The 26,375-nt window shown below is 45.8% G+C and overlaps 1 protein-coding gene across 1 annotated transcript in view; it reads left to right on the top strand.

Annotated features, from left to right (window-relative positions):
* Nucleotides 1-21,871: 21,871 nt before the first annotated feature.
* grin2da (glutamate receptor, ionotropic, N-methyl D-aspartate 2D, a) overlaps nt 21,872-26,375 on the top strand; it is an 80,815-nt gene continuing 76,311 nt past the window's right edge. Inside the window, exons 1-2 of the mRNA XM_056426569.1 lie at nt 21,872-22,043; nt 23,336-23,473. Of these exons, the coding sequence (XP_056282544.1) occupies nt 21,936-22,043; nt 23,336-23,473 (246 nt within the window). The 5' untranslated portion in view covers nt 21,872-21,935. The remainder of the gene's footprint in view (nt 22,044-23,335; nt 23,474-26,375) is intronic.

The raw sequence follows: 26,375 nt of genomic DNA, 5'->3' as shown, positions 1-26,375 counted from the left end.
TCATCGTTTCTCCGTCTTCATTGTTTCTCCGTCTTCATTGTTTCTCCACCTTCATCGTTTCTCCGTCTTCATCGTTTCTCCGTCTTCATTGTTTCTCCACCTTCATCGTTTCTCCACCTTCATCGTTTCTCCACCTTCATCGTTTCTCCGTCTTCCATTGTTTCTCTACCTTCATCGTTTCTCCACCTTCATCGTTTCTCCACCTTCATTGTTTCTCCACCTTCATCGTTTCTCCGTCTTCATTGTTTCTCCGTCTTCATCGTTTTTCCGTCTTCATTGTTTCTCCACCTTCATAGTTTCTCCGTCTTCATTGTTTCTCCACCTTCATTGTTTCTCCACCTTCATTGTTTCTCCGTCTTCATTGTTTCTCCGTCTTCATTGTTTCTCCACCTTCATTGTTTCTCCGTCTTCATCGTTTCTCCACCTTCATCGTTTCTCCACCTTCATCATTTCTCCGTCTTAATTGTTTCTCCGTCTTCATTGTTTCTCCACCTTCATCGTTTCTCCACCTTCATCATTTCTCCGTCTTCATTGTTTCTCCACCTTCATCGTTTCTCCACCTTCATTGTTTCTCCACCTTCATAATTTCTCCGTCTTCATTGTTTCTCCACCTTCATTGTTTCTCCGTCTTCATTGTTTCTCCACCTTCATCGTTTCTCCGTCTTCATTGTTTCTCCACCTTCATTGTTTCTCCACCTTCATTGTTTCTCTGTCTTCATTGTTTCTCCGTCTTCATTGTTTCTCCACCTTCATTGTTTCTCCGTCTTCATCGTTTCTCCACCTTCATCATTTCTCCACCTTCATCGTTTCTCCACCTTCATCATTTCTCCGTCTTCATTGTTTCTCCGTCTTCATTGTTTCTCCACCTTCATCGTTTCTCCACCTTCATCATTTCTCCGTCTTCATTGTTTCTCCACCTTCATCGTTTCTCCACCTTCATTGTTTCTCCACCTTCATCGTTTCTCCACCTTCATCGTTTCTCCGTCTTCATTGTTTCTCCACCTTCTTTGTTTATCCGTTTCATTGTTTCTCCGCCTTCTTGCTCTATTGTTTCCCCTCCGGACTGCGTTCAGTGACGCCGCTTCGCGGTGGGAAAAGCGAGAACTGCTGAAGCTGAAGCCAGAAGTAAACAAAGGAGACGGAGCAGCGCAGCTCTCACGCGTTTGTTCCATCGTATTATTCCCCGTATTCACACACTCAGGAGAAGCTCTCCAGCGTCTCTCTATGAAGCCACGTGACTCCATGTGATGGCGGTTCATTCATTATGAGCCTTTCTGCGGCTCGGTGTGATGGTATCCATCATGGAAAGGTCCCCTGTCATTTCTCTTCGCCATGCATCATTCCATCTTTCAGCCAGTGGCCACCGGAGGCTGTAATTCATCTGATATCTGACACACAAATTTGCCTCTCAGATTGCTGTTTGCCACAGAGTTTTTTAAATTTACTTGCAGAGCACCTGCACCGAATGTCTTCTTTCATCCAGGAGAAGCAGAAACAACAAGCCAACGTACTAAGTTACCTAATTGCCCAGCGCACGAGCTGCTCACGGTATTCTACGAGGAGCAGAAACATGAGAAGACAAGCTGCATTGACATTTTTCTGGAGAAGGGATGTGTCTGAGGCTTAGATGGAGCTGCAGAGCAGAGGGCTTTCTGGTGTTGAAATGAGATTTTGTAAGGGCGGGGGGGGGGGGGGGGGGTTCAGAGCAGCAGAGGCGACGTCGTATAGACAGCGGAGAATTCTGTGTGAACAGATTTGCTCGGAGCTAAAAGCATCTCGCGGCGTCGGAAACCAAAAACTGCATGAATCAGCAAAGCAACCGGGAGTCCGAGTGGACGGCAGCGAGGAGGTGATGTGTGTCTTTAACTGCCCCGCTCGGCTAAAAGCCTTTTTTAATGCCTCCTATAGGGCACAAAGCTCCTGGACCCAGTCGGCACTTTGAATATAAGAGACGTAAAAGGATGTGAGATCCACCGCGGTTGTAAACATAACGTGTCTTCATTGGCACTTTGGCACACTGCGGCCCCCTGGGAACAGAAACAGAAGAAACGTAGCTCACACAATGTGTTGTCCAACCACGACTAAAAGGCAGAAGACATGTTAATACCTGCTTCTAATTGGTACTAGAAAAACACCGACCTCTGCTTATCTTGTGGTGTTCCCCAAGGCTCCATGCTCGGCCCACTGTGGTTCTTTGGCCCATTCTGACTTGTGGTGTTCCCCAAGGCTCCATACTCGGCCCACTGTGGTTCTTTGGCCCGGTCTGACTTGTGGTGTTCCCCAAGGCTCCATACTCGGCCCACTGTGGTTCTTTGGCCCGGTCTGACTTGTGGTGTTCCCCAAGGCTCCATACTCAGCCCACTGTGGTTCTTTGGCCCGGTATGACTTGTGGTGTTCCCCAAGGCTCCATACTTGGCCCACTGTGGTTCTGAGGCCCGTTCTGACTTGTGGTGTTCCGAAAGGCTCCATACTCGGCCCACTGTGGTTCTGAGGCCCGGTCTGACTTGTGGTGTTCCCCAAGGCTCCATACTCGGCCCACTGTGGTTCTTTGGCCCGGTCTGACTTGTGGTGTTCCCCAAGGCTCCATACTCGGCCCACTGTGGTTCTTTGGCCCGGTCTGACTTGTGGTGTTCCCCAAGGCTCCATACTTGGCCCACTGTGGTTCTGAGGCCTGTTCTGACTTGTGGTGTTCCGAAAGGCTCCATACTCGGCCCACTGTGGTTCTGAGGCCCGGCCTGACTTGTGGTGTTCCCCAAGGCTCCATGCTCTGAAAATAAAATGCCGAAATCTTTTCTCCAGCTCAATGAAAGCGTCCATCAGTCCATCCCAATATTAAAAATATATATATATCTTGGCTCCCGGTCTATAAAAATGTCAAACAGCCAGAAACCTTGGATTTAATGTTTGACGGTCACCTTTTCGTTTGAAAAACAATTCACGATATTGATCAATTTTTTTTCATTAATGATCAATTTAAGAGGATCTCTGAAAAATCTGCTCTTTTTCTCTCTCTCGGGTCCGATCTGGAGACGCTAACGATACTTTAATACATCCATGGTCAGATTTATTTGAATTTACTTGTATTCAGAGTTCATCCACAGACACATTTAGTGCCGCGCTGCACTTATTAAAGTGCACAATATTAAAGATGATTAATGAAATCGGCCGAGTTCTCGACCCGAGGTCCGGTTGTCGGGAGTAAGACGGTACGATCTGGCGCGGTTGTTTAGGATGACGTATTTTAAACTTACGACTTTTCTCACGGCGTTCAGAAGTCTTTCTCTCCTCCTACAGATTCATGTTAATATTCCTCTCAAGAAAAACATTATAATTATCTCGCACATTTGCAGATTTCCGCATCGATATTGCCGTGACTACCGAATCTAATGAGACCAGAGTCTTTACCCCCTGCAGGCGCTCGCTGGTATTGGATGGTCGAAAGATTATTTAATGATATCAATTACATTTTTAATATGCTCTCATAGCCTTTGACTCAAATCAAGAATATTTGCGTCCTCCGGGTCTTCTGTGGCAATAAGTTAGGATATGGTCGTCTTCTTCTTCTGTGGTATTGTAATTACGCAATGGATCTTATATTATGATCTGAAAATGTTATTATTACTATAACTCTGACTCTCCGTCCGAGCTAAGGTTAGAAGAAGATGAATGAAGCGTTTACGAGCTTCATAGACGTCGGTTCTTCTTCCGTGTGGGAGTTAATTGCAACAGCAGCCATTAAGGGAGCGCATGATTAGTCACATTAATCACATGCACGCTCCGAGCAGGGACAACCAATGAGACGCCGGGACGTATTGCCCCCCCCCCCCATGCTCCATTAACAACCGAAATATGATCCTGCATAAACATTACGAGAAGCTATTTTTATACGCGTGAAGTCTTGTTTATAGAAACGATGGAAGAAAAACTGAAACAAGAGGAGTTATTCAGTCGGAGAGATTTGGGTTCGATAAAGAAACAAAGAGGAAGTGATGATGTCGCCACTTCAACTGGAGAACAAAAGACAGAAGAAGACGAACGAGGAAGAAGAGGAAGAAGAAAAAGGAGGAAGAAGAAGAAAGACAGTGAGGAAAAAAGACAAGCAATAAGGAGGAGGAGGAGGGGGAAGAAGAAGAAATAAGAAGAAGAAGGAAGAAGAAATAAGAAAAAGAAAGGAGGAGGAAGAAGAAAGAACGAAGAAGAACAAGAAGAGGAAGATGAAGTAAGGAGGAGGGGAAAGAAGAAGAAGAAGAAGAAGAAGAAGAAGAAGAAGAAGAAGAAGAAGAAGAAGAAAAGGAGCTCCTCGAGTCCCATGACGTCCTCGCTGATGGACCCAGGAAGTCAAACCAGTCGGTTGTGAGAGGGAGAGGGCCGTCGAACCCCTGGCCAATGGGAGACTCGGTGGGCGGAGCCTCCAGGTCGGCCACGTCATTTAAAGGGACAGATACGCTCACGGTGAGAATACGTTCAGCAGGTGTCGTGTTTGTTTTCCAGGATTTGGGTTAAAAACATAAAGTATTAGACACATTTCAAAATGTTCAGGGGGGGTCAAAGCCAGAAGCTTTGCATTGTGGGTAAACCGTCCTTACATAACTTCTCATCCCGCAGCTGCTGCTGAGACATTCACGTCTCCATCAGCCCGACGGACCGAGATCGACACCCGACACCTGCACAAAGAAGCGCCTCGTAAAACACAGATAAGAGTGACCTCATTAGAGGACTCGTCTTATCGGTTCCTTAACGAGTCGCGAACGGATGAATAATTAATTAAAATCACAAAATAAAGATTTAAAGCGCCGCTGACCGGCTTCATCATCGTGTCGCATAACGATACGATTCTTTTCCCCGAGGGTTTGATTATTTGACGCAACGGTTGTTAATGTTTTATATTTTGATGCGGACGATGTCTCGAAAACCAGGGGAAGACTTCTTGTGTGTGGCTGTTTGTGTGTGGCTGTTTGTGTGTGTCTGTTTGTGTGTGTCTCTTTGTGTGTGTGTGGCTGTGTGTGTGTGTTTGTCTCTTTGTGTTTGTGTGTGTCTGTTTGTGTGTGTGTGTGTCTGTTTGTGTGTGTTTGTGTGTGTCTCTTTGTGTGTGTGTGTGTTTGTGTGTGTCTCTTTGTGTGTGTGTGTGGCTGTGTGTGTGTGTGTGTTTTAAACAGCGTGAAAGGCCGGATGTTTAAATCACAGTGTGACCTTCCCATGGGGGGGGGGGGGGGGGTCAAGGAACTGGATGATGGATTATGGGATGTGTTCCTCTCTCCACACCAGCCAGCACACAACACGGGCGGCATGTCATTCTCTCTGTGCTATTATGGGCTGCAGGAGTGTGTATATTTATGATTGTGCTTGTGTGTGTGTGTGTGTGTGAGAGAGAGTCTTCTGGGTAACTCTTTGATGAAAACGCTGAAAGTTCTGGAAAATGTGAAGAGAAAAGCTAAATATATTCTTTTTCCACGGTGCTGATCAGAGGTGTGTGTGTGTGTGTGCGCGTGTGTGCGTGTGTGTGCTTATCTTTGGGGACGTGAGGGCCCAAGAAAATAAAATGTTGCCCCGGGAACCATCAACTTTCAGTTCCACTGCACTATGAACTAAATTAATTAAATACTTTTTAATTTACTTTTTTTATCACTGTCAGACGGATATTACTTTTCAAATGTTTGACTTTTAATGGACTCTTCATTACTTTTATTATGTTGAAACGTTGCGGTTAATAATTCAACAACTAAGTAAGGAGAGCCCCATGACGGCTGAGAGTCTGGCTTCCCCTCGGCCAATCACAAGTCAGCATCCTCTGTTACCGTGGCATTCACATCTGCCCCACTTGGCGCACTCTCTCGGCCTTCCACGGTCTTCACGCGCACATGTTCAGTAGACGTGCATTCATGTATGTGCGCACACATTGTTAACATGCGTGTGTGTGTGTGTTCGGATGTGTGTGTGTGCGGATGTGTGTGTGCCATCCTTCAACTCTTTTTATCAACTGTCCTCGGGGCCGGAGGTTTAAATGTGGCATCTGTTTTTTTTGTTGACACATCATGTATTACGTCCGTCTTTGTGACTGTGTGTGTGTGTGTGTGTGTGTATGTGTGTGTGTGTGTCCGGTCTTGACACCATCTGACAGCTGTTTGTGGAACGGCTATCTGCGTGTACGTTCTCGCATCTGCGTGTGTCACGAATGCCTCCGCGCTTCTGTGTGTGTGTGCGTCTGTGTATGTGTGTGTGTGTGTGTGAGTGTCTGTGTGTGTGTGTGAGTGTGTGCGGGGCTCTCACGGTGTAACTGAGTGGTGCCTATCTGAGCTGGGAAGATGATGGATCTCCATGCAGCAGCAGAGGGTCAAGGATGCAGCTGCTCAGCACACACACACACACACACACACACACACACACACACACACACACACACACTCACATGCACACTTTGTGAGAACACACACTCAGGCTCTGGTTTGGGACGACGACGTGATGGACGACCTTGTCACGGTTCAGAGTCGTCATCGAAAAAACAGAATTGGTCGTCTGGTTAAAAAATAAATGAATAAAAAGCATAAATAACGACATCGTCCCTTTTCCTCACATCTTCGGTGCGGCTTTACATTTTTTTATATATTTCTAAATCATTTTAAAATGAGTGTGAAGCGCTTCCTCAAAAAACAAAGAAACGTCAAATCGTCACGAGGGATTTCCTTCTCTTTGGTTACCGTGATTACCGTGGTTACCGTGGTGACTCTGCGGTGTCGTGGTAGCTAACTTAATTAGTAAATATATATATTATAAAATAAATATAAATGCATCAAACTGCAAAAACGCTGATCAAAAAAAAAAACTAAAATATATAAATTAATAATAACAATAATTAAAATAATTCTAATAATTATAATAGACACACAAATAAAGTGACTTCAACCAGATCCGATGTAACACTGGAATAACTCATTTTTTGAGGACTCGTTGCCGTCCCGCTCATTAGTTATGCGCCGAGTTTCGGGAGACGGATGATGTGCTTACTGGAATTTTGTATTCAAACATTTGTATTGTATATATGTTGCCACGACATATGTTCAGACGAGCCCTGAACCAGGAAGTGATCGTCATCCTAACGAGGGGCTTGAACCCATCAGGGATCCGATGCTCCTCGCTCCGTCGCGTTTTATCTATTTCTCCTCGTTCGCCGTCGTTTAAGCCATCGAGCCGTCGATACCAACCGATTGCGAAGATGGAAATTGATTTGTTTTTGCCTTCCAGGGTGTGCACATGCATTTGAAAGGTGAAAGGAGTCAAGGGTACCCCCCCCCCCCATTCACACACAGGCATTTTATTGTTCCGTCAATAGCCTCTCTAATAGTCCGTCATCTATCTCCACAGATCCAGAAACAGCCGACTCAGCACATGGTGCTATGAGCCGTGATGTGTGTGTGTGTGTGTGTGTGGTTTATAGTCTCTTGATCACATTTGTGTTTGAACATTTTAAGTTTTTTGCTAAAACCCGCAGCACACCTTTGAATGTCGATGTTTTGGTCTACGATGATATCGGTGTGAGGTTGGTGTTGCGTAACACATTATATATATATATATTTATTAGGGCTGTGAAACTATTACAAATTTTAATCAAATTAATCACAGGTTTCTGTGGATTAATCATGATTAATCACATATTACCGATATTCTCGGTATATTTTTGTGAGAACATAAAGATTCATGACAAAAGACGGATATATACATTTATACACAGGGGTGCACAGAACTTGCTCACCAGTGTGCGCGCATCGCGGCTGAGCTCTGAGCCGAGAAGAGTTGTTGACGGGGGGGGGGGGGTGCAAGTGACTTTTTCCGTCCCGATGTACGCGCACACGCTGGCATCCGAGCTCTGCGGCGCGCGAGACGGAGATCGGAGTCGTGTTAACGCGACACTAGAGACAGAATGACATGCTGCTGGAGAGACGACCAACAACAGACGGATTGGAAGCTCATTCTGCGCATGCGTTAAATGCGCAAAAACATTTTTTACTCATTAATCCTGTAATTTAATCATAACGCGTTAACGCATTATTTTTCACAGCACTAAGATTTATATACATAAATATCACTTTTTGTATGTTTTTTACGTTTGGTTTAACAAAGGACTCAAACCTGTGTCTCCTGGGTGAAAGTCCTGTGTTTGTCCTTCTCTCTCCTGATTGGCTGCTGTTGAAGCTCGTGAGCAAACTGCAGGCCGACGTCGAGCGGATTGTAACTCGGCACATCTGCGTGGCGGTCAATATTGGATGGAGCGGCGGCCCGGTAGTCATGGAGACGCCCCGTGTGACCAGAGGGGCGTGGGTTCGGTCTCCAAAAGTGAGGAATTTGTGGAATGTAGCTACTTTAGTCACCTGGCGATCATCTTTTCCATCGTTCGTGCCAGAAATTCACATCCAGTGTTCAAGATGTGTAGATACAATATATTTTTTTACATGTCTGTGGTCAAAAGGAGCTCATGATGACTCGTAAAGTTTAAGACTATTTTGAGCAATTTATTTATGTCATAAACAATGTTGGCATCAATATATGAAACTTAATAGTGTAGTACACAGTTTTATTATTATTATCAGAAACTAGTGTTATGACTTTTACTTTTTTAAAAATAACATTCCCACAATTTGCCTCATAAATGTCCGCGAGCGGTTGAGAGTGCGCGTCGGCCAGTGTCGGTCTCCTGGGATTTGAACCCACAACCTGCCGGTGCTCACTAACTGTATCTGGAGACACGATTAAATACAAAGTAATTAAAAAGCTACTGTTTTTCCCTCTCTCTGCTTGAAACAGCGGATTTCTTTTTGGCTTCCAGCTAAACGGAAACAAACTGTGACCGTCGCGGTGTCGGCTGTGATTATTCATCTCGGTTAATTAGCTAACGTTTTTCAACGGGCGGCTCCGAGTCGAGTGAAATCACATTTACTATTTATTTTTACTACGGAGGCAGAATTCTGCAATTACCAATTATGCAAAAACAACGACATGTACAGTTTTTGCATTTTCCACAAATGGGTTTCGTGAACTGGGAGACAGTAGCTGGCGGGATGCTGGAGACCTCTCGGCCGCCACCGGCAGCCCGGTAGCCATGAAGGCAGATTGCGAGTCCTCCGCTGAGCCCCTGAACGTTGCATTTGCCCGTTATGTTTTATTAATGGCCCGTCTGCTCATGTTTGGTTTCTCACGTGCAAATGTTAACGGGCGGTTTGCTGGAGCGCTAACAATGTCTCAGTGTGAGCCTCCAATAGTCTATGCAGGGGTCCCCAAACTTTTTCCTGAGAGGGCCACATAACGTTTCCCTTGTCTGCTGGAGGGCCACCCGGGGGGGGGGGGGGGGGGCTAGTGAGAAGTGAGTGTGTGCTCACTTGTGTGCGCTCGCTGTGATCAGACAGCATTTAACGGAGCGGAGCAGCGCGTGCGCTCTGATCGCTCCTTTAATGAAGTATCGATTCTAAAAATATGCTAAATCACATCGTGTTTAGCGTACGGGTACTTTGTTAGCATCGCTACACCGTGCAGCGTGACAGCAGTAGATGTCGCGGACTAACATTCAAGCTAACCTAACTTCCCAAACGCTGTGGACATCTGAACGCTGATTGGCCGAGACGCGACACGTCCATCAAAGATGTTTTATTGCGAAGAGCACCACTCCACATTTTCTCCGCGTCTCACTGCAATCTCAACGGCAGCGGGCCAGGTGAAAAAAATAATAAATCGGAACGCGTCTCTGGTATTGTTAAGGGGGCGGGGCCACATGGGGAGGTGGGCCGGATCCGGCCCGCGGGCCGTAGTTTGGGGACCACTGGTCTATGGAACCTCAGTATTTATATATGTATGTATGTATGTATGTATATACACATTTATATTAATATCTATTTATATTTATATATATATATTAAAATATATAAAAGTCTATGGAATCTCTGAATTCATTTGTACATATACATTTATATATACATATATATATATAAAAAATACTGAGTCTCTATAGACTTAGATACATTTTAACATATATTTTTTAAATTATATATAAATATATACATATATATATATGCTAATTATTACGTGGCGTTTGTATAATATTATTCAGTTATGTTGACAAATTGCACAATTGGATCAGAACTGTAGGAAACAGAGGATCATGTGTGACTTTGAGTTTCTCGAGTCGCTGGTGGTCCGTAGAGGATTTACACTTTAATCCACTTTGTTTGCTCCGGTCTGCACCGCCTCCACACCACCGGCTTTATTTGAACACGTAATCTCGGCGGCCAGAGTTTTGTTTTCTCCTCCTCCCAACCCGTCTTTCAGAGTGCAGAGACACCTTATCAAGCCGGAGAGGTTTACGTGACCTTCCTGACCCCTCGAGCAGGAGCAGCAGCTCCCGGGACGGATTGATCCGGCAGAGACAAAGAGTGACTCACCGGACCGGGAAACTCCAGCTAGACGGTGGTGGGTGGAGGAGTGAGAGATGGAGTGGGTGATGGAGTGGGAGATGGAGTGGGTGATGGAGTGGGAGATGGAGTGGGTGATGGGGGACTAAAGGTGGACTCCTCGGAGAGGGTTGGCAGGCTGCCGGGTTTCACGGGCCGTCAGATCTCCGCCTCCGGTCGGTGGAGTTTTCTACTACTACACGCAGACTTATTTTAAGTTCCGTTACACGCAGACTTATTGTATGTTACACGCAGACTTATTGCATGTTACGTTACACGCAGACTTATGTTAAGTTCCGTTACACACAGACTTATGTTAAGTTCCGTTACACGCAGACTTATTGTAAGTTACGGTACACGCAGACTTATTTTAAGTTCCATTACACGCAGACTTATTGTATGTTACACGCAGACTTATTGCATGTTACGTTACACGCAGACTTATGTTAAGTTCCGTTACACACAGACTTATGTTAAGTTCCGTTACACGCAGACTTATTGTAAGTTACGGTACACGCAGACTTATTTTAAGTTCCATTACACGCAGACTTATTGTATGTTACACGCAGACTTATTGCATGTTACGTTACACGCAGACTTATTGTAAGATACGTTCTACAAAGGGGTTTGTTTGTACGACACTCAGAGCCTCATTTAAACTACATTTGTTTGTACGACACTCAGAGCCTCATTTAAACTACATTTTATTACTTAAAACATGGAGAAAAAAAGAGATACAAAAAGATTTACAAAATTCCCTCTGTAAGAACCTCCTCTATTATGTCAACAAAATATGAGACAATTCCTCTTTAGTACATATAAACGTAGGTTTTCATAAATCTTTTAATACATACAGTAATTGTATTAATGCAAGTCATCAACCTGGGTAGCTTCATGGTGATATCTCTTAGTTTTATTTATTATTATAATAGTATAATAGTCATATTTCCACCCTGTGCACCTGGAGTGCCTCTCCTTAAATACAGTCATTAGGCATGATTAATCGTAATTATGTACTTAATAGGTGAAATAACACCGCGTGTAACCCCCCCCCCCCCGACACCGACCTCAGGAGACGAGTTGAAACGTGCATTTTTAAAATTGCTTTCAAACCCCAAACGCACTTCCTTTCTATCTCTTTTTTACATCACAACAACAAGGGAGGGTTTCATGTGTCACCACTTTTTCTTTTCTTCGCGGCTTCTCGACGACCTCCAGACGGCGTGCCGGTGATTACATTTTAACAGTCTTCTGGTGGATCGGGACACAAAAAGAAGAAAAAAAACACCAAATATATACTTATTTTTAAAGGTCTAATCGAGCCTATTTCCATGATTGAGGTGGCAGGGAGGAGCTTCACATGTCTTCATGTCTAGAGGACGTCAGAAAGACAAAGGCGTGAATAACGGGACTACAAGCGAAATTCAAAAGATTTAAGCGTTAAGTAACTCTTTGTTTTTTATATCTCCTCGCCATCTTTCTGCAGCCGAGTTGTCACTTTACGATGTTGTTGTTATTTTCATGTCTCTTTTTGTAAAAAGACGACAGGACTTTTAAATCAATTGCAAACCGACATATTCAGGAACCCTAAACGCAATAAGTATTTTATTGTTTTTTACTTAGCGTGCCGCATTTAACCGTTTTATGACTTGGGGAAAAAAACAACACAATGAATGCCATACATTGTAGAGATAAATCACCGGAGGATAGACTTATTTTAAAAAGAAGACTTTAACATAAAACATTTCAAATGTCTTAAAGAGCCCATTAAAAGCTCCACTAAAGGGTGCCATCTGGGGGCGGGGCTTGAGTCAGCCCGATGTCCTATTAAAACCCTTCATGTTTGGATCTTTCGGCTTCTTGGCCGGTGCATCTGTCACGCTTTTCATCGGCCTCAGGGACGCTGCCCGTATTGATCGGCTGACCCCATTTCCTGTTTCCCCAGGACATCCCAGAAAAAACCCTTCAAACACGCCGGAGACGGACATGAGCCGAGGGCCGGCGCTCCAGTTCTGACACGCCGCCATAAAGCACAGTGGATAAACTTGGATGGGGGATATTTTACAACTTTTATGACCAGTTGTTACGACTGCTTTCAGCCTGTGGAGCACTTTGGGATGTTCTCCACGCCGCAGTGTGACTACGTGAAAGCTAAACACCAAACAGGCACAGGTGGTTTTATAGCTTCCTGATTGGTTGACAGGATTGCTTTTGTGCTGTGACTTTCTGATTCCGTCGTTCGAGTGATCGGAAAGTAAATCGATGGTCGAAGAGCAACACTTTTTTTCTTCATGCTAATTTGCGGAAGTATCGTTGCCGACGGCTACCTTGACAAAAGGTCCGAAAATAAATCGATGGCCGAAGAGCAACACATTTTTCCAAATTCCCCAAAATTGAAAATACGTTATTTGTTAAGGATACGCAATCCAAACAAATAGAAACAAGAAACAATACACAAAGAAAATATGAGATAGGAGGTTCCGCCCACTTTCCGTGGATCATTTTGCATACAGGAGGTTTTTGATGGTTTTCTACGTTAACGTTCATTTTCTCGAAAGACTTCCATTGAATCAGAAGAGTCGCCCCCTGGTGGCCATTAGACACAACGCAGGTTTTAAAGCAAACGCTCGAGTAAGTTTAGTTTCCTCCATGCTAATTTAGTATCGTTGCCGACGTTTACCTTGACAAAAGATCAGAAAGTAAATCGATGGCCGAAGAGCAACTTTTTTGGGGGGAGAATGTTTTATTTGTTACGGAAACGCAATACAAACAAATACAAACAAGAAACAGGACAGATAGGAGATTCCGCTCACTTTTCGTGGATAATTTTGGATCCCGGAGGTTTTTGATCGTTTTGTAGGTTAACGTTCATTTTCTCAAGTCGCCCCCTGGTGGTCATTAGAGACAATGCAGGTTTTAAAGCACACGGTCAGTTGAAAACCATGGTACGGTTAGCTTCCTCAAGCTGATCACGACCTTCTCGTCTTCTCGTCTTCACGGGAAACTGTTCCCGCCACCGCGCAGCAACGAGGTGCTTTCCTCCTGCTGGATGAATCACGCGCTAACGATGGAGTGATACTTCACCATTGTGGATACCCCCCCCCCCCCCCTCCCACACACCCCTCCGGCAGCGAGTGACACAAAGTCAAACGCTCTCTCTCTGCCATCATCTCCCATCATGGCCGACGGCGGCGCCAGCCCTTTAATAAGAGCCTGAATAATGCAGCGGCGCTTCACACACACTTATTACAGGCTTCCTCCCTGTCTCTCTCTCTCTCTCTCTCTTTCTCTCTCTCTCTCTCTCCCTTTTCTTCTTGGGTTGCATATTTCAGGTCATCTGTCGATGCTTCATTCCCCAATACGAGAGTTTCCATCATCCTAATAACTCCTCCCCCTTCACAGGGCAGAGAGATGTGGAAAATGAAATTAGAGGAGGAACCCGAGGAGGGAGAGTCAGAGGAGGAGAAGGAGAAATGAGAGAGAGAGAGAGAGAGATTTACGTAAGTGATGTTCAGGGAAAAAACAAGGAGCCAATCTGGCAAGAGGGTGGCAGTTATTGATGGTGTGTGTGTGTGTGTCTGTGTGTGTGTCTCTCTCTGTGTGTCTCTCTGTGTGTGTGTGTATATGTTTAACTGTAATGGAACTCCAACTTTAGAAAATCCTGTAATTTTGGTCAAAAACTAAAGTTCCAGTCATAAAATTATTGATCTTCAACATTTTGCCAAAATAAAATACTATAATGGGGGACTTTTATTGTGAAAAATGCACAGGAAGTGAGAAGTCTGTATCCACCCTGCAGCTGCTCTTATGACCATGAGATATATCCCTAAATGTAACTCTCCAATCAGGCAGGTTGCACGGCACACACACACACACACACACACACACACACACACACACACACACACACACACACACACACACACACACACACACACACACACACACACACACACACACACACACACACACACACACACACACACACACACACACACACACACACACACACACACACACACACACACACACACACACACACACACACACACACACACACACACACACACACACACACACACACACACACACACACACACACACACACACACACACACACTACCTGCACAGCATCCTTGTAACTCACCTGTTGAAACCAAAGTGATTCAGTAAGTAACGCCGACACTTCCATTACCTCTGTGATAGATGTCAGACCATCAAGGGGGGGAGGAGGGGGTGGAGGGGGGGGGGGGAGGGGGAGGGGGTGGACCGCCGATCCTAATGGAAACAGGATGTGTGTCGGACATCTTTGAGCCGCCAGAGCAGCAACTAACAGAATGAAGGAGCTGCTTCACTTCACTTGTTATCACCACGGTCCCTCCTCCCTCCTCCCTCCTCCTTCCTCCCTCCTCCCTCCTCCCTCCTCCTTCCTCCTTCCTCCTCCTCCCTCCTCCTTCCTCCCTCCTCCTTCCTCCCTCCTCCTTCCTCCTTCCTCCCTCCTCCCTCCTCCCTCCTCCCTCCCTCCTCCTTCCTCCCTCCCTCCTCCCTCCTCCTTCTTATTTCCTCCTTCCTCCCCCTCCTCCCTCCTCCTTCTTCTTTCCTCCCTCCTCCCCCTCCTCCCTCCACCTTCCTCCCTCCTCCTTCCTCCTTCCACCCTCCTCCTTCTTCTTTCCTCCTTCCACCCTCCTCCCCCTCCTCCCTCCTCCTTCCTCCTTCCTCCCTCCTCCTTCCACCCTCCTCCTTCTTCATTCCTCCTTCCTCCCTCCTCCCTCCTCCTTCCCCCCTCCTCCTTCCTCCCTCCTCCTTCCTCACTCCTCCCCCCCTCCTCCTTCCTCCCTCCTCCTTCCTCCCTCCTCCCCCTCCTCCCTCTTCTTTCCTCCTTCCTCCCCATCCTCCTCCCTCCCTCCTCCTTCTTCTTTCCTCCTTCCTCATTCCTCCCTCCTCCCTCCTCCCCCTCCTCCTTCCTCCTTCCACCCTCCTCCTTCATTCCTCCTTCCTCCCTCCTCCTTCCTCCCTCCTCCTTCCTCCCTCCTCCCCCCCCTCCCTCCTCCTTCCTCCTTCCTCCCTCCTCCCTCCTCCTTCCTCCCTCCTCCCTCCTCCCTCCTCCTTCCTCCCTCCTCCTTCCTCCCTCCCACCTTCTCCCTTCTCTCTCCCACCTTCTAACTCCTACCTCCTCCCTCCTCCCTCCTTGCATGATCTAACATCGAGATAAATATTTCCGCTAGCTGCATTTCTACCCATCTCCATCCAATTGTGCTCTCTGGTTTCCTTCTTTCCTTCCTTGCTTACTTCCTGCCGTCCTTTCTCCCTTTCCTCCTTCCTTCCTTCTGTCCTTCCCTCCTTTATTCCTTCCTTCCTTTATTCCTTCCTTCCTTCCCTCCTTTCTTCCTTCCTTCCTTTATTCCTTCTGTCCTTCCTTCCCTCTTTTATTCCTTCCTTCCTTTATTCCTTCCTTCCCTCCTTTCTTCCTTCCTCCCTTTATTCCTTCTGTCCTTTCTTCCTTCCTTCCTTCCTTCTGTCCTTCCTTCCTTCCTTACTGTGGACGACGACGCTCTGACGGGGGCCGCTAAAAAGAAAACGCCTTCTTGTCTAGAAACGCTCGATCCTCTCCTCCACGCTCGCCAACGTTCCTCATGGACGCCAGCGGCCGCCAAACGCCGCCGTGTTGACACGGTCGCTCCGCCGCCATGTTGGAACGCCGCCGCCGTTAAATGAAAGCTCGCTGACATCGTGGACGCCGGCTGGCAAGAGGCGTTCATGTAATATCAGAGCGGTTACGGGTGCCGCTCGTCGGCAGGTGGCCGAGCAGCTGATGGAAAACACACACACACACACACACACACACACACACACACACACACACACACACACACACACACACATTACTTGCAGTGTGTCCGCTTGTTACGAAGCCAGGAGAGTCGGCTGCTGCCTGGAATGAGGGTTGTGTCCATGTGACGTGTGTGTGTGAGAAAGTGTGTGTGTGTGTGTGAGAGTGTGTGTGTGTGAGAGAAAGTATGTGTGTGTGAGAGTGTGTGTGTGTGTGTGTGTGAGAGAGAGTGGGAGAGTCCACGGTCACACTCTGATTCATGCCCCTATGTTCAGTTACCAATGCCTTTGATATGCATACCGGTTTGTGTGTGTGTGTGTCTGTGTTTGTGTCTTTGTGTGTGTGTGTGTGTCTTTGTGTGTGTCTGTGTGTGTGTGTGTCTGTGTGTGTGTGAGAGAGAGTGGGAGAGTCCACGGTCACACTCTGATTCATGCCCCTATGTTCAGTTACCAATGCCTTTGATATGCATACCGGTTTGTGTGTGTGTGTGTTTGTGTGTGTGTCTGTGTGTGTGTGTGTCTGTGTGTGTCTCTGTGTGTGTCTGTGTGTGTGTGTGTGTGTATGTGTGTGTGTGTGTAGCCTCAGATTTATCGGCCTGCATGCTCTCCGGTGATGTGGGACTGAGCCATGAATCAGATCAGCCGGTAATCAATTCTGATGGCCCACAGGAGAGGAGGAAGAGGATGAGGAGAGGAAGGAGAGGAGGAGGATGAGGAGAGGAAGGAGAGGAAGGAGAGGAGGGAGCAGGAAGTAGAGGACAGAGTATAGGAAACGAATCCATCCCGAAAAAAACGTCCTTTAACTTCCCGTTACTCCTATTGGTCCAGAAAACACACTGACTGACATCTAAATCTCTTCTTCCACCATATTGAGATATATATATATATATATATATGTATATACACTACCGTTCAAAAGTTTGGGATCACCCAGACAATTTCGTGTTTTCCATGAAAACTCACACTTATTTATCAAATGAGTTTAAAAATGTATAGAAAATATAGTCAAGACATTGACAAGGTTAGAAATAATGATTTGTATTTGAAGTATTAATTTTTTTCTTCAAACTTTGCTTTCGTCAAAGAATGCTCCTTTTGCAGCAATTACAGCATTGCAGACCTTCGGCATTCTAGCTGTTAATTTGTTGAGGTAATCTGTTGAAATGTCACCCCACGCTTCCTGAAGCACCTCCACAAGTTGGATTGGCTTGATGGGCACTTCTTGCGGACCATACGGTCAAGCTGCTCCCACAACAGCTCAATGGGTTGAGATCTGGTGACTGGCCACTCCATTACAGACAGCAAGCTGCCTGCTTCTTCCCTCAATAGTTCTGGCACAATGTGGAGGTGTGCTTTGGGTCATTGTCCTGTTGGAGGAGGACATTGGCTCCAATCAAGCGCTGCCCACAGGGTATGGCATGGCGTTGCCAAATGGAGTGATAGCCTTCCTTATTTAAAATCCCTTTTACCTGGTACAAATCTCCCACTTTACCAGCACCAAAGCAGCCCCAGACCATCACATGACCTCCACCATGCTTGACAGATGGTGTCAGGCACTCTTCCAGCATCTTTTCACCTGTTCTGCGTCTCACAAATGTTCTTCTGTGTGATCCAAACACCTCAAACTTGGATTCATCTGTCCAGAACACCTTTTTCCAATCTTCCTCTGTCCAATGCCTGTGTTCTTTTGCCCATACCAATCTTTTCTTTTGATTGGCGAGTCTCAGATATGGCTTTTACTTTGCCACTCTGCGTAGAAGGCCAGCATCCCGGAGTCGCCTCTTCACTGTCGGCGTTGACACTGGCGTTTAGCGGTACCATTTAAAGAAGCTGCCAGTTGAGGACCTGTGAGGCGTCTATTTCTCAAACTAGAGACTCTAATGTACTTGTCTTCTTGCTGAGTTGTGCACCGGGGCCTCCCACTTCTCTTTCTGCTCTGGTTAGAGCCCGTTTGTGCTGTTCTCTGAAGGGAGTAGTACACACCGCTGTAGGACATTTTCAGTTTCTTTGCAATTTCTCGCATGGAATAGCCTTCATTTCTAAGAACAAGAATAGACTGGCGAGTTTCACATGAAAGTTCTTTTTTTCTGGCCATTTTGAGAGTCTTATCGAACCCACAAATGTGATGCTCCAGATAATCAACTAGCTCAAAGGAAGGCCAGTTGTATAGCTTATATCTCCAGCATAACTGTTTTCAGCTGTGCTAACATAATTGCACAAGGGTTTTCAAGGGTTTTCTAATCATCCATTAGTCTTCTAAGACGATTAGCAAACACAATGTACCATTAGAACACTAGAGTGATTGTTGCTGGAAATGGGCCTCTATACACCTATGGAGATATTTCATTAGAAACCAGACGTTTCCACCTAGAATAGTCATTTACCACATTAACAATGTATAGAGTGTATTTCTGATTGATTTAATGTTATCTTCATTGAAAAAAACAGTGCTTTTCTTTGAAAAATAAGGACATTTCTAAGTGATCCCAAACTTTTGAACGGTAGTGTATATATTTATATATATTTATATATATACATATTTATATATATACATATTTATATATATATATATTTTTAATATATATATATATACATATATATGTATATATGTATATATACATATTTATATATATATATACATATATAAATATATTTAAATATATATATATATATATATCCTTGCTTCCTTCCACCCTTCCTTTCTCCCTTTCCTCCTTCCTTCCTTCCCTCCTCTCTCTTTCTGTTCCATGTCCATAAACCTGTAATCTGCGTTGCCGTGGTAACCTCTATGGAGGAGGCCATTACTTCCCTCACAAATCACACGTGCACGCGTAGAGCGCGCACGAGAGTGGCGTAACCAAAGCACTCAGATGTGTGTGCGTATGTGTGTGTGTATATGTGTGTGTGTGTGTTGGCAGTTCCCTTCTCTGTACTTACTTTCCCCACTTAACGAGCCCCCCCCCCCTTACCCTTAGACAGCAGAATACTGATTGATAATCAATCAGCTTTAGCCTAACATCCTAACATCCTAACCACCTAACATCCTACATCCTAACATCCTAACCACCTAACATCCTAACATCCTAACCACCTAACCTCCTAACCTCCTAACATCCCAACACCTAACATCCTAACATCCAGTCCTCCCAGTCCCTCCAGTCCCCCCAGTCCTCCCAGTCCCCCCAGTCCCTCCAGTCCCCCAGTCCTCCCAGTCCCTCCAGTCCGCCCAGTCCCCCAGTCCCCCCAGTCCTCCCAGTCCCTCCGTCCCTCCAGTCCCCCCAGTCCCCCCAGTCCTCCCAGTCCTCCCAGTCCCTCCAGTCCCCCCAGTCCTCCCAGTCCTCCAGTCCCCCCAGTCCCCCAGTCCTCCCAGTCCCTCCAGTCCCCCCAGTCCCCCCAGTCCTCTGTATTATTGCGTAACAATGTGGGTAAATCCATCTCTTCCCTTCCTGTGTCAGGTGTCCCTCCCCCGGTAACCTAGCAACAGCTCCATTGATTGAAGTTCTGTCACCTCTATCTGACACATTGTTGCTCGTCCTCCGTGACACGGAAGAGACGTCGACATAAAAAGGATCCTGAAATGTTTCGACCCACGAAATTAATTTCACTAAAGTCTAAAAAGAAAAAATCTTATTTCCACATTGTCGTATTTTACCGTGACGTCCATAACTTTACTTAAAAACAATATTCTCTGGTGATTCTCCTGTTGAGAAATGTCTGTTTATCTTCTACATATAGCTCTATGTTGTGTTGGTGTTGTTGTATATATATAGTATATATATATATATATATATTTGAAAGGTAACAGGTTGTAATTAAATATCAAGAATGCTCATACCTAATAACATCAATGATAATGACGTACAATGTCGTCGATAACGTCAATATCATACATTTCGTAAATTTCTTCAATGTCGTCAATATCGTCAACTTCGTAAATTTTGTTGATATCGTTAATATCGTCGTCGTAAATTACGTAAAATTTCATAAATTTCATCAATATTGTCAATGTCTTCAATTGTGTCAATGTTGCCAATGTCGTCAATATCGTCAACTTCGTGAATTTCGTCGATATCTTCAATATCGCCGATGTCTTAAATTTCGTCGATATCGTAAATTTCGTAAATGTTATCAATTTCGTAAATTTCGTCAATGTCTTCAATTTTGTCGATATCGTTAATGTTGTCAATGTTGCCAATTTCGTCAATATCGCCAATGTCGTAAATTTCGTCAATATCGTGAATTTCATCAATTTTGTCTATCGTCAACTTCGGAAATTTCATAAATGTCGGGAGTGTTGAGTATTCTGAAACTGGGCACTTCGCAGATGGTGGAAAACAGGCTTCCGGACGCGCGTGGATTAAGTTATTAACATTTAATGGCAGGAAGTGTAAAACAAACATTTAAGGCGCTCTTCCCCGTGTCCCGGCTGCCGGCTCCCGGCTCCTCCCGGGAGCTCAGCCTTGCTGCCTCGCCGCTTACCTGTGAAAGAGGGCGGTCTCTCTAAAAACACGGAGTTTCATCTCCCTGGCCGAAACGTCACTTCCGGTCCAGTCGCTTTCACAATAAGAGTCCCGTCTTGTTATTTGTCCGCATTAAAGTCACCTTCACAATAAAAGTCTCTTGTTATTGTAAGTCACTACACGGAATTCAACCGGCCTCGTCAATCTATAATACTAACATACAGTCACTCTCATGCAATATACATTAATTCTTGCCATTTACATTTGCATAGAGTAAACATTACCCCTATGCTTCATAATACATTAATAACAATATCAATAATCGCCCTAATATTTTCTATTATAATATCTTTCTATATGTATTAATTTAAAACATAAGACCTCTGCAGATGTTATCAAAATAAACTATTACAACTTAACAGGAGTGTCGTCGACGTGTGTGATGGATTGCATCATCTTCATTGATAATCAATAATCCTTTTGTAATCCTAAACGTGGGCAGGATTTAATCCTGTGGAATGTGAGTTCATCCAACAGGAGGTGTGACTGTGTTCCACCCGGGGGTCGGCGGTTCAATCCCCGCCCTGTCCGTGTGTCCTTGAGCAAGACCCTTCACCCGAGCTGCTCCCTGTGTCTCCGGTGTATGAACGTCACATGACTGTCGTCTCCTCTCTCCTCTCTCTCCTCTCCAGGGTCTCATCTCCTCATCAGGTGAAGGACTGTGAGCCAGCCCCCCCCCCCCCCTCCTGCCTCGCTACGCCCCTAAACCCTAAATCCCAGCTGGCCTCACCTGCCGACCCCCATCTGGTCCTCCCCTTACCCCATGGTGGCCCCAAGGCCCGCCCTCTCACTGCTATTGGCTGTCCTGGCCTGCTCGGGGCCCGTGCGCCCCTCGCCCCCCCTGCTGCTGCGGCCCCGGGAGAGAGAGAGGGACTCGGGTGGGGTCAACATCGCCGTGGTCCACTCGGGCTCCTCCCTGCTTCCGGAGACGTCGGTGGTGGCGGGAGGCGCGGGGGTCGGCGAGCCGGGGGCGGGGCAGGGCCAGTGGGGGCCCGGTCCGGGGAGCGGCCCGGGAGGAAGAGGAGGAGGAGGAGTTGGAGGAGGAAGGGGGGTGATGGATACAGCCTCGATGGAAGTAGCGGCGAGGGCCTCCGCCTTCTCCACCTCCTTCTCGTCCCCGCTGGCCCTGGCGGCGCTCGTAGGCGAGACGGTGATGACGCCGTCGGGTCAGGCCAACGTCATCTACCTGGCGGTGAACGAGAGCAGCCCGGGAACCCTGCTGCTGCAGCTGTGTGAGCTGCTGGCCACCACCCCCCTGCAGGTAACCACGCCCCCTGCAGGTAACCACACCCCTTGTAGGTAACCACGCCCCCTGTTGGTAACCACACCCCCTATAGGTAACCACCCCCCTTCAGGTAACCACACCCCCTGCAGGTAACCACAAACCCCTGCAGGTAACCGCACACTTTGCAGGTAACCACGCCCCCTGTTGGTAACCACACCCCCTGCAGGTAACCACACCCCCTGCAGGTAACCACGCCCCCTGCAGGTAACCACAAACCCCTGCAGGTAACCACAAACCCCTGCAGGTAACCACACACCCTGTAGGTAACCACGCCCCCTGTAGGTAACCACACCCCTTGTAGGTAACCACACACCTTGCAGGTAACCACGCCCCCTGTAGGTAACCACACCCCCTGCAGGTAACCACACCCCCTGTAGGTAACCACGCCCCTTGTAGGTAACCACGCCCCCTGTAGGTAACCACACACCCTGCAGGAAAACCACGCCCCCTGGTAATCACGGTTTAAAAGATGTTTTATTTTGAAAAGAAAAAAGTCTGCGAGCCTTTTGATGCACCTCTCGGCCATGTTGATATGTTACCTTCTTCTTCTTCTTTTCATTCTTTCATTGTTCCGTATTGAATTTGCCCCCCAAAAACAAGCCCCCCCCCTGCGTGTCACGGTAAAGGTAATGTGCCGCCGCTCCTGGCCCTCGTGCGCATTGATCCCTGAATCCATTACCGCTCGCCGGGACGAAGGCAATCACCACGGAAACCACGGGCGCCGGAGGAGTCGCTGGAAACGTGGAAAACGTTTTTTGCACGCGGCGGCGACATGTCGATGAGCGCGTGCACTGATCACGTGCACGCTCCTGTGTGCACTCATCACGTGCACGCTCCTGTGTGCACTCATCACGTGCACACAGGATATACATATATGTATTTATATATATAAATATATATATATATATATATTTATATATATATATACTGTATATATGTATATTATTATATATATATACATATATATATATTTATTCATATAGATTTATATATATTTATTTATATATATATATATTTATATAGATACATCTTTATATATATAAATATATATATATATTTATTTATATATATTAATATATATATTCATGTAGATATATATTTATATATATATATATCTAAATATATATAAAGATATATATTTTCGCCGCCCGCCGGAAATTTGCGTCTAACCGGCGTCCGTGCGTCGGCTTTGCTCGTGGGTTCTACTCCACGCTTTACAGTCAGCTTTACTGTCAGCTTTACTGTCGGCCTGTTTTCTTTCTTTTCAGGGTTTGGTGTTTGAAGAAGAGAGGCCGCCTCCCCCTAACAGCGCCACGCTGGCCCCCATGCTGGAGTTCGTCTCCGCGCAGACCGGCGTGCCCGTGGTCGCTGTAGGGGGCGGGGCCAGCCTGGGCCGAGAGCCACAGGTAGAGATGGATTACTTCACGTTAGTTTGCACTAAAGCTATAAAGTCTGTGGCGTAGGAATAATGAGCGGAGTCACGACCTCTTGACCTCGACTGGCGGGAAATCTTCATTTCAAATTAAGATTTAGAATTATTGCTTTGATTGAATACCTCACATTTACTGTATTTATTGATGGCTGTATACAACCAACTCGAGATATAAAATGAATATAATAATTAACATATCACACACACGCACACGTATAATGTATCATATTTAAATTATTATTTACTTATTATATTATATTATATTAACTTTTTAAATTTCTCTTTAGGGAATTTTCAAGATTTTTCTATATCCTTTTAAATTCATCTTTTAATGGCATTTACATAAATAATACATACATTATGTTACATATAAATAATCAACGTCTGCTCTCGATGACATGAGGCACCGCTCGTCCGAAGGCGTCGTGTAAAGAGGTCATTCGGCCATGAAGCTGAAAAGATGAAATCCAATTTCTGAAATTCTTCAAGTCCCTTTTCCATTGAGTTAACGCATATTTATGAGTTATGTTAACTATGTGGAAGCAGATGAAAGCTGTGAGTTCTGCCATATTGTTATTCCATAGATAGACTATATCCTCATAGACATCACTGACACAGCAACTAGTTAAACAAAACATTTACAATTAATATTTGATTTGAATTATAAATATTAAAGTGTAACCCTCAAAACATTAAATATTAGAAGAAGATGTAAACAACACTGTAATGTATGACCTCATCTAGTTACAGAGGACCAGGCGCCTATTTAAGCATCCAGGAGACACGTTGATGCATGTATTCTACATCTCCTTGTCGCTAACCTCCGAACACTGCGCTACGTTAGCCGACTAGTCGCGTCTACGTTTATTCGAGCGTCCATCCTGGAGCTGAGAAACACAAAGACGATGAAGCGTAGGACGGCGGTCGGAGCTCCGGTGACGCCGCGACTCATTCGACTCATCGTGAATAAACGGCGATAATAGAGCGACCTCGGGACCGCCGTGGGACCTTCAGGTGCAGCGATAATTGCCTCAATTCTTTCCCACCACATGGGGTGGTCATCGCCTTAGGAATACGTTTAGTTTCTTCACAGAGACATAAACGTTTTGCAGAACCGCTCAGGCCGAAGGCCCGAGGAGGAGCATGTGGTTGTTTTATGAAATGCGCGACATTTGATGAGCGCTAATGTGGGGGATGAAAAGTGAACGCTGGTGTCGTTTCTTCACGGCTGCCGAGCTCCACGATCAGGGCTCCATGTTCTCACGTACAACTGCAGTAACGATGTCGTGGGTTTTCTGAGACGAGTCGATGGAAATCTAAAATATGACATTTTTAGACAAACAATATAACATTTTCATACAATTTTTTTAATAGTTTTTATACAAAAGATAAAAAAATTCATAAAAAAATTCTAACATTTTTATACAAAAAATGTAAAATTATTATACAAAAAATATAATTTTTTATAGAAAAATATAAAAGATTTATAGAAAAATATCAATAAAAAAAACAACATTTTTATGCAAACATTTTTTGTCCAAAATAAATATCACATTTAAAATAAATATATATCACATTCTTATGCAAAAAATATCAGTTTTTCAGCCAAGTACTCCCTGACCCTAGAGGGCCTTCACGTACCCCTAGAGGGCCTTCATAGCCCCTAGAGGGCCTAAATAGCCCCTAGAGGGCCTTCACGTACTCCCTAGAGGGCCTTCATACCCCCTAGAGCAGCGGTCCCCAACCTTTTTTGAGCCACGGACCGGTTCCGTGTCAGAAATTATTTTCACGGACCGGCAATATAAATGACGTAATAAATATGACGTCATACAATTATACGAAGGGCATAAAGTGCCAAAACTACAACTCATCATTACGCCGAATGAGTGTGAGCCGTGCGCTTGTTGACCTGCAACGAGCCGCTGATGGAGACGGAGACACAGACGTGTGTTTGGTCTGCTGCTCCTAACCGAGTTCTGGTCGCTGTCATTAGAACACCGGCAGAGTTGTTGTGTGAAATGTCCCTTAAGGCCACCGTCATTTGCATCTCCAACACATGTTCTTCTAGCTCGGACGGGCTCGATTCACCGGGTGGGTTTGTTTACACATGGGTTGCAGGTCTATTCTGTTGCAGTCGGGTCTTTTGTGGTTGGAGTACCGCTCAAACTCTTTTAAAAGCCTCTTCCACCCGGTCAACGTCTGAAACATGTAGAATGTTCCGCTGTTCACTCGTCCACACAGCAGCGACTTTATCGACCAACTTGAAACCAGTTGTCATTTCCCTGAAGTGACAGAATTCATTGCGCAGTTTGAATATGTTTTAAGATTCTTTGTCACTGAAATATGCCGCCAGCAGAGGGTTCGGCGCGTGAGGCTCGCCTGCAGCGATAAACCCGAACTTTAAGACTCCTGAATGCGGCTCAGACACACGGGTGGATCCGCTCCTTTTTCAAAATAATATATTTTTCCGACTGATTTAAAAAAAAAAAATTCCAACTTTTTTTATTCACTTTTTTTCCGCGGCCCGGTTCCAACCAAGCCGCGGACCGGTACCGGGCCGCGGCCCGGGGGTTGGGGACCCCTGCCCTAGAGGGCCTTCACGTACCCCTAGAGGGCCTTCATACCCCCAAGAGGGCCTTCAGGTACTCCCTAGATGGCCTTCATACCATCTAGAGGGCCTTCATAGCCCCTAGAGCAGGGATTCCCAAAGTGTGGTGCGCGCACCCCTGGGGGTGCGCGAGCTGTCTCTAGGGGGTGCGCGAGAGGAAAAATGTAATGGTGGTCTAATGGTGTAATAATTAATGTTAAACATTCTCAGGGCTCTCAAGTGTCACGCATTGAGCGTGAGACTCACGCACTCCCGCCACACATCGTAT

The sequence above is a fragment of the Pseudoliparis swirei genome, chromosome 1 (genome assembly GCF_029220125.1).
Source record: "Pseudoliparis swirei isolate HS2019 ecotype Mariana Trench chromosome 1, NWPU_hadal_v1, whole genome shotgun sequence".
In the NCBI taxonomy this organism is placed as follows: Eukaryota; Metazoa; Chordata; class Actinopteri; order Perciformes; family Liparidae; genus Pseudoliparis; species Pseudoliparis swirei.
The sequence above is the reverse complement of the archived record's forward strand: the minus strand, read 5'-3'. Positions and strand labels throughout refer to the sequence as shown.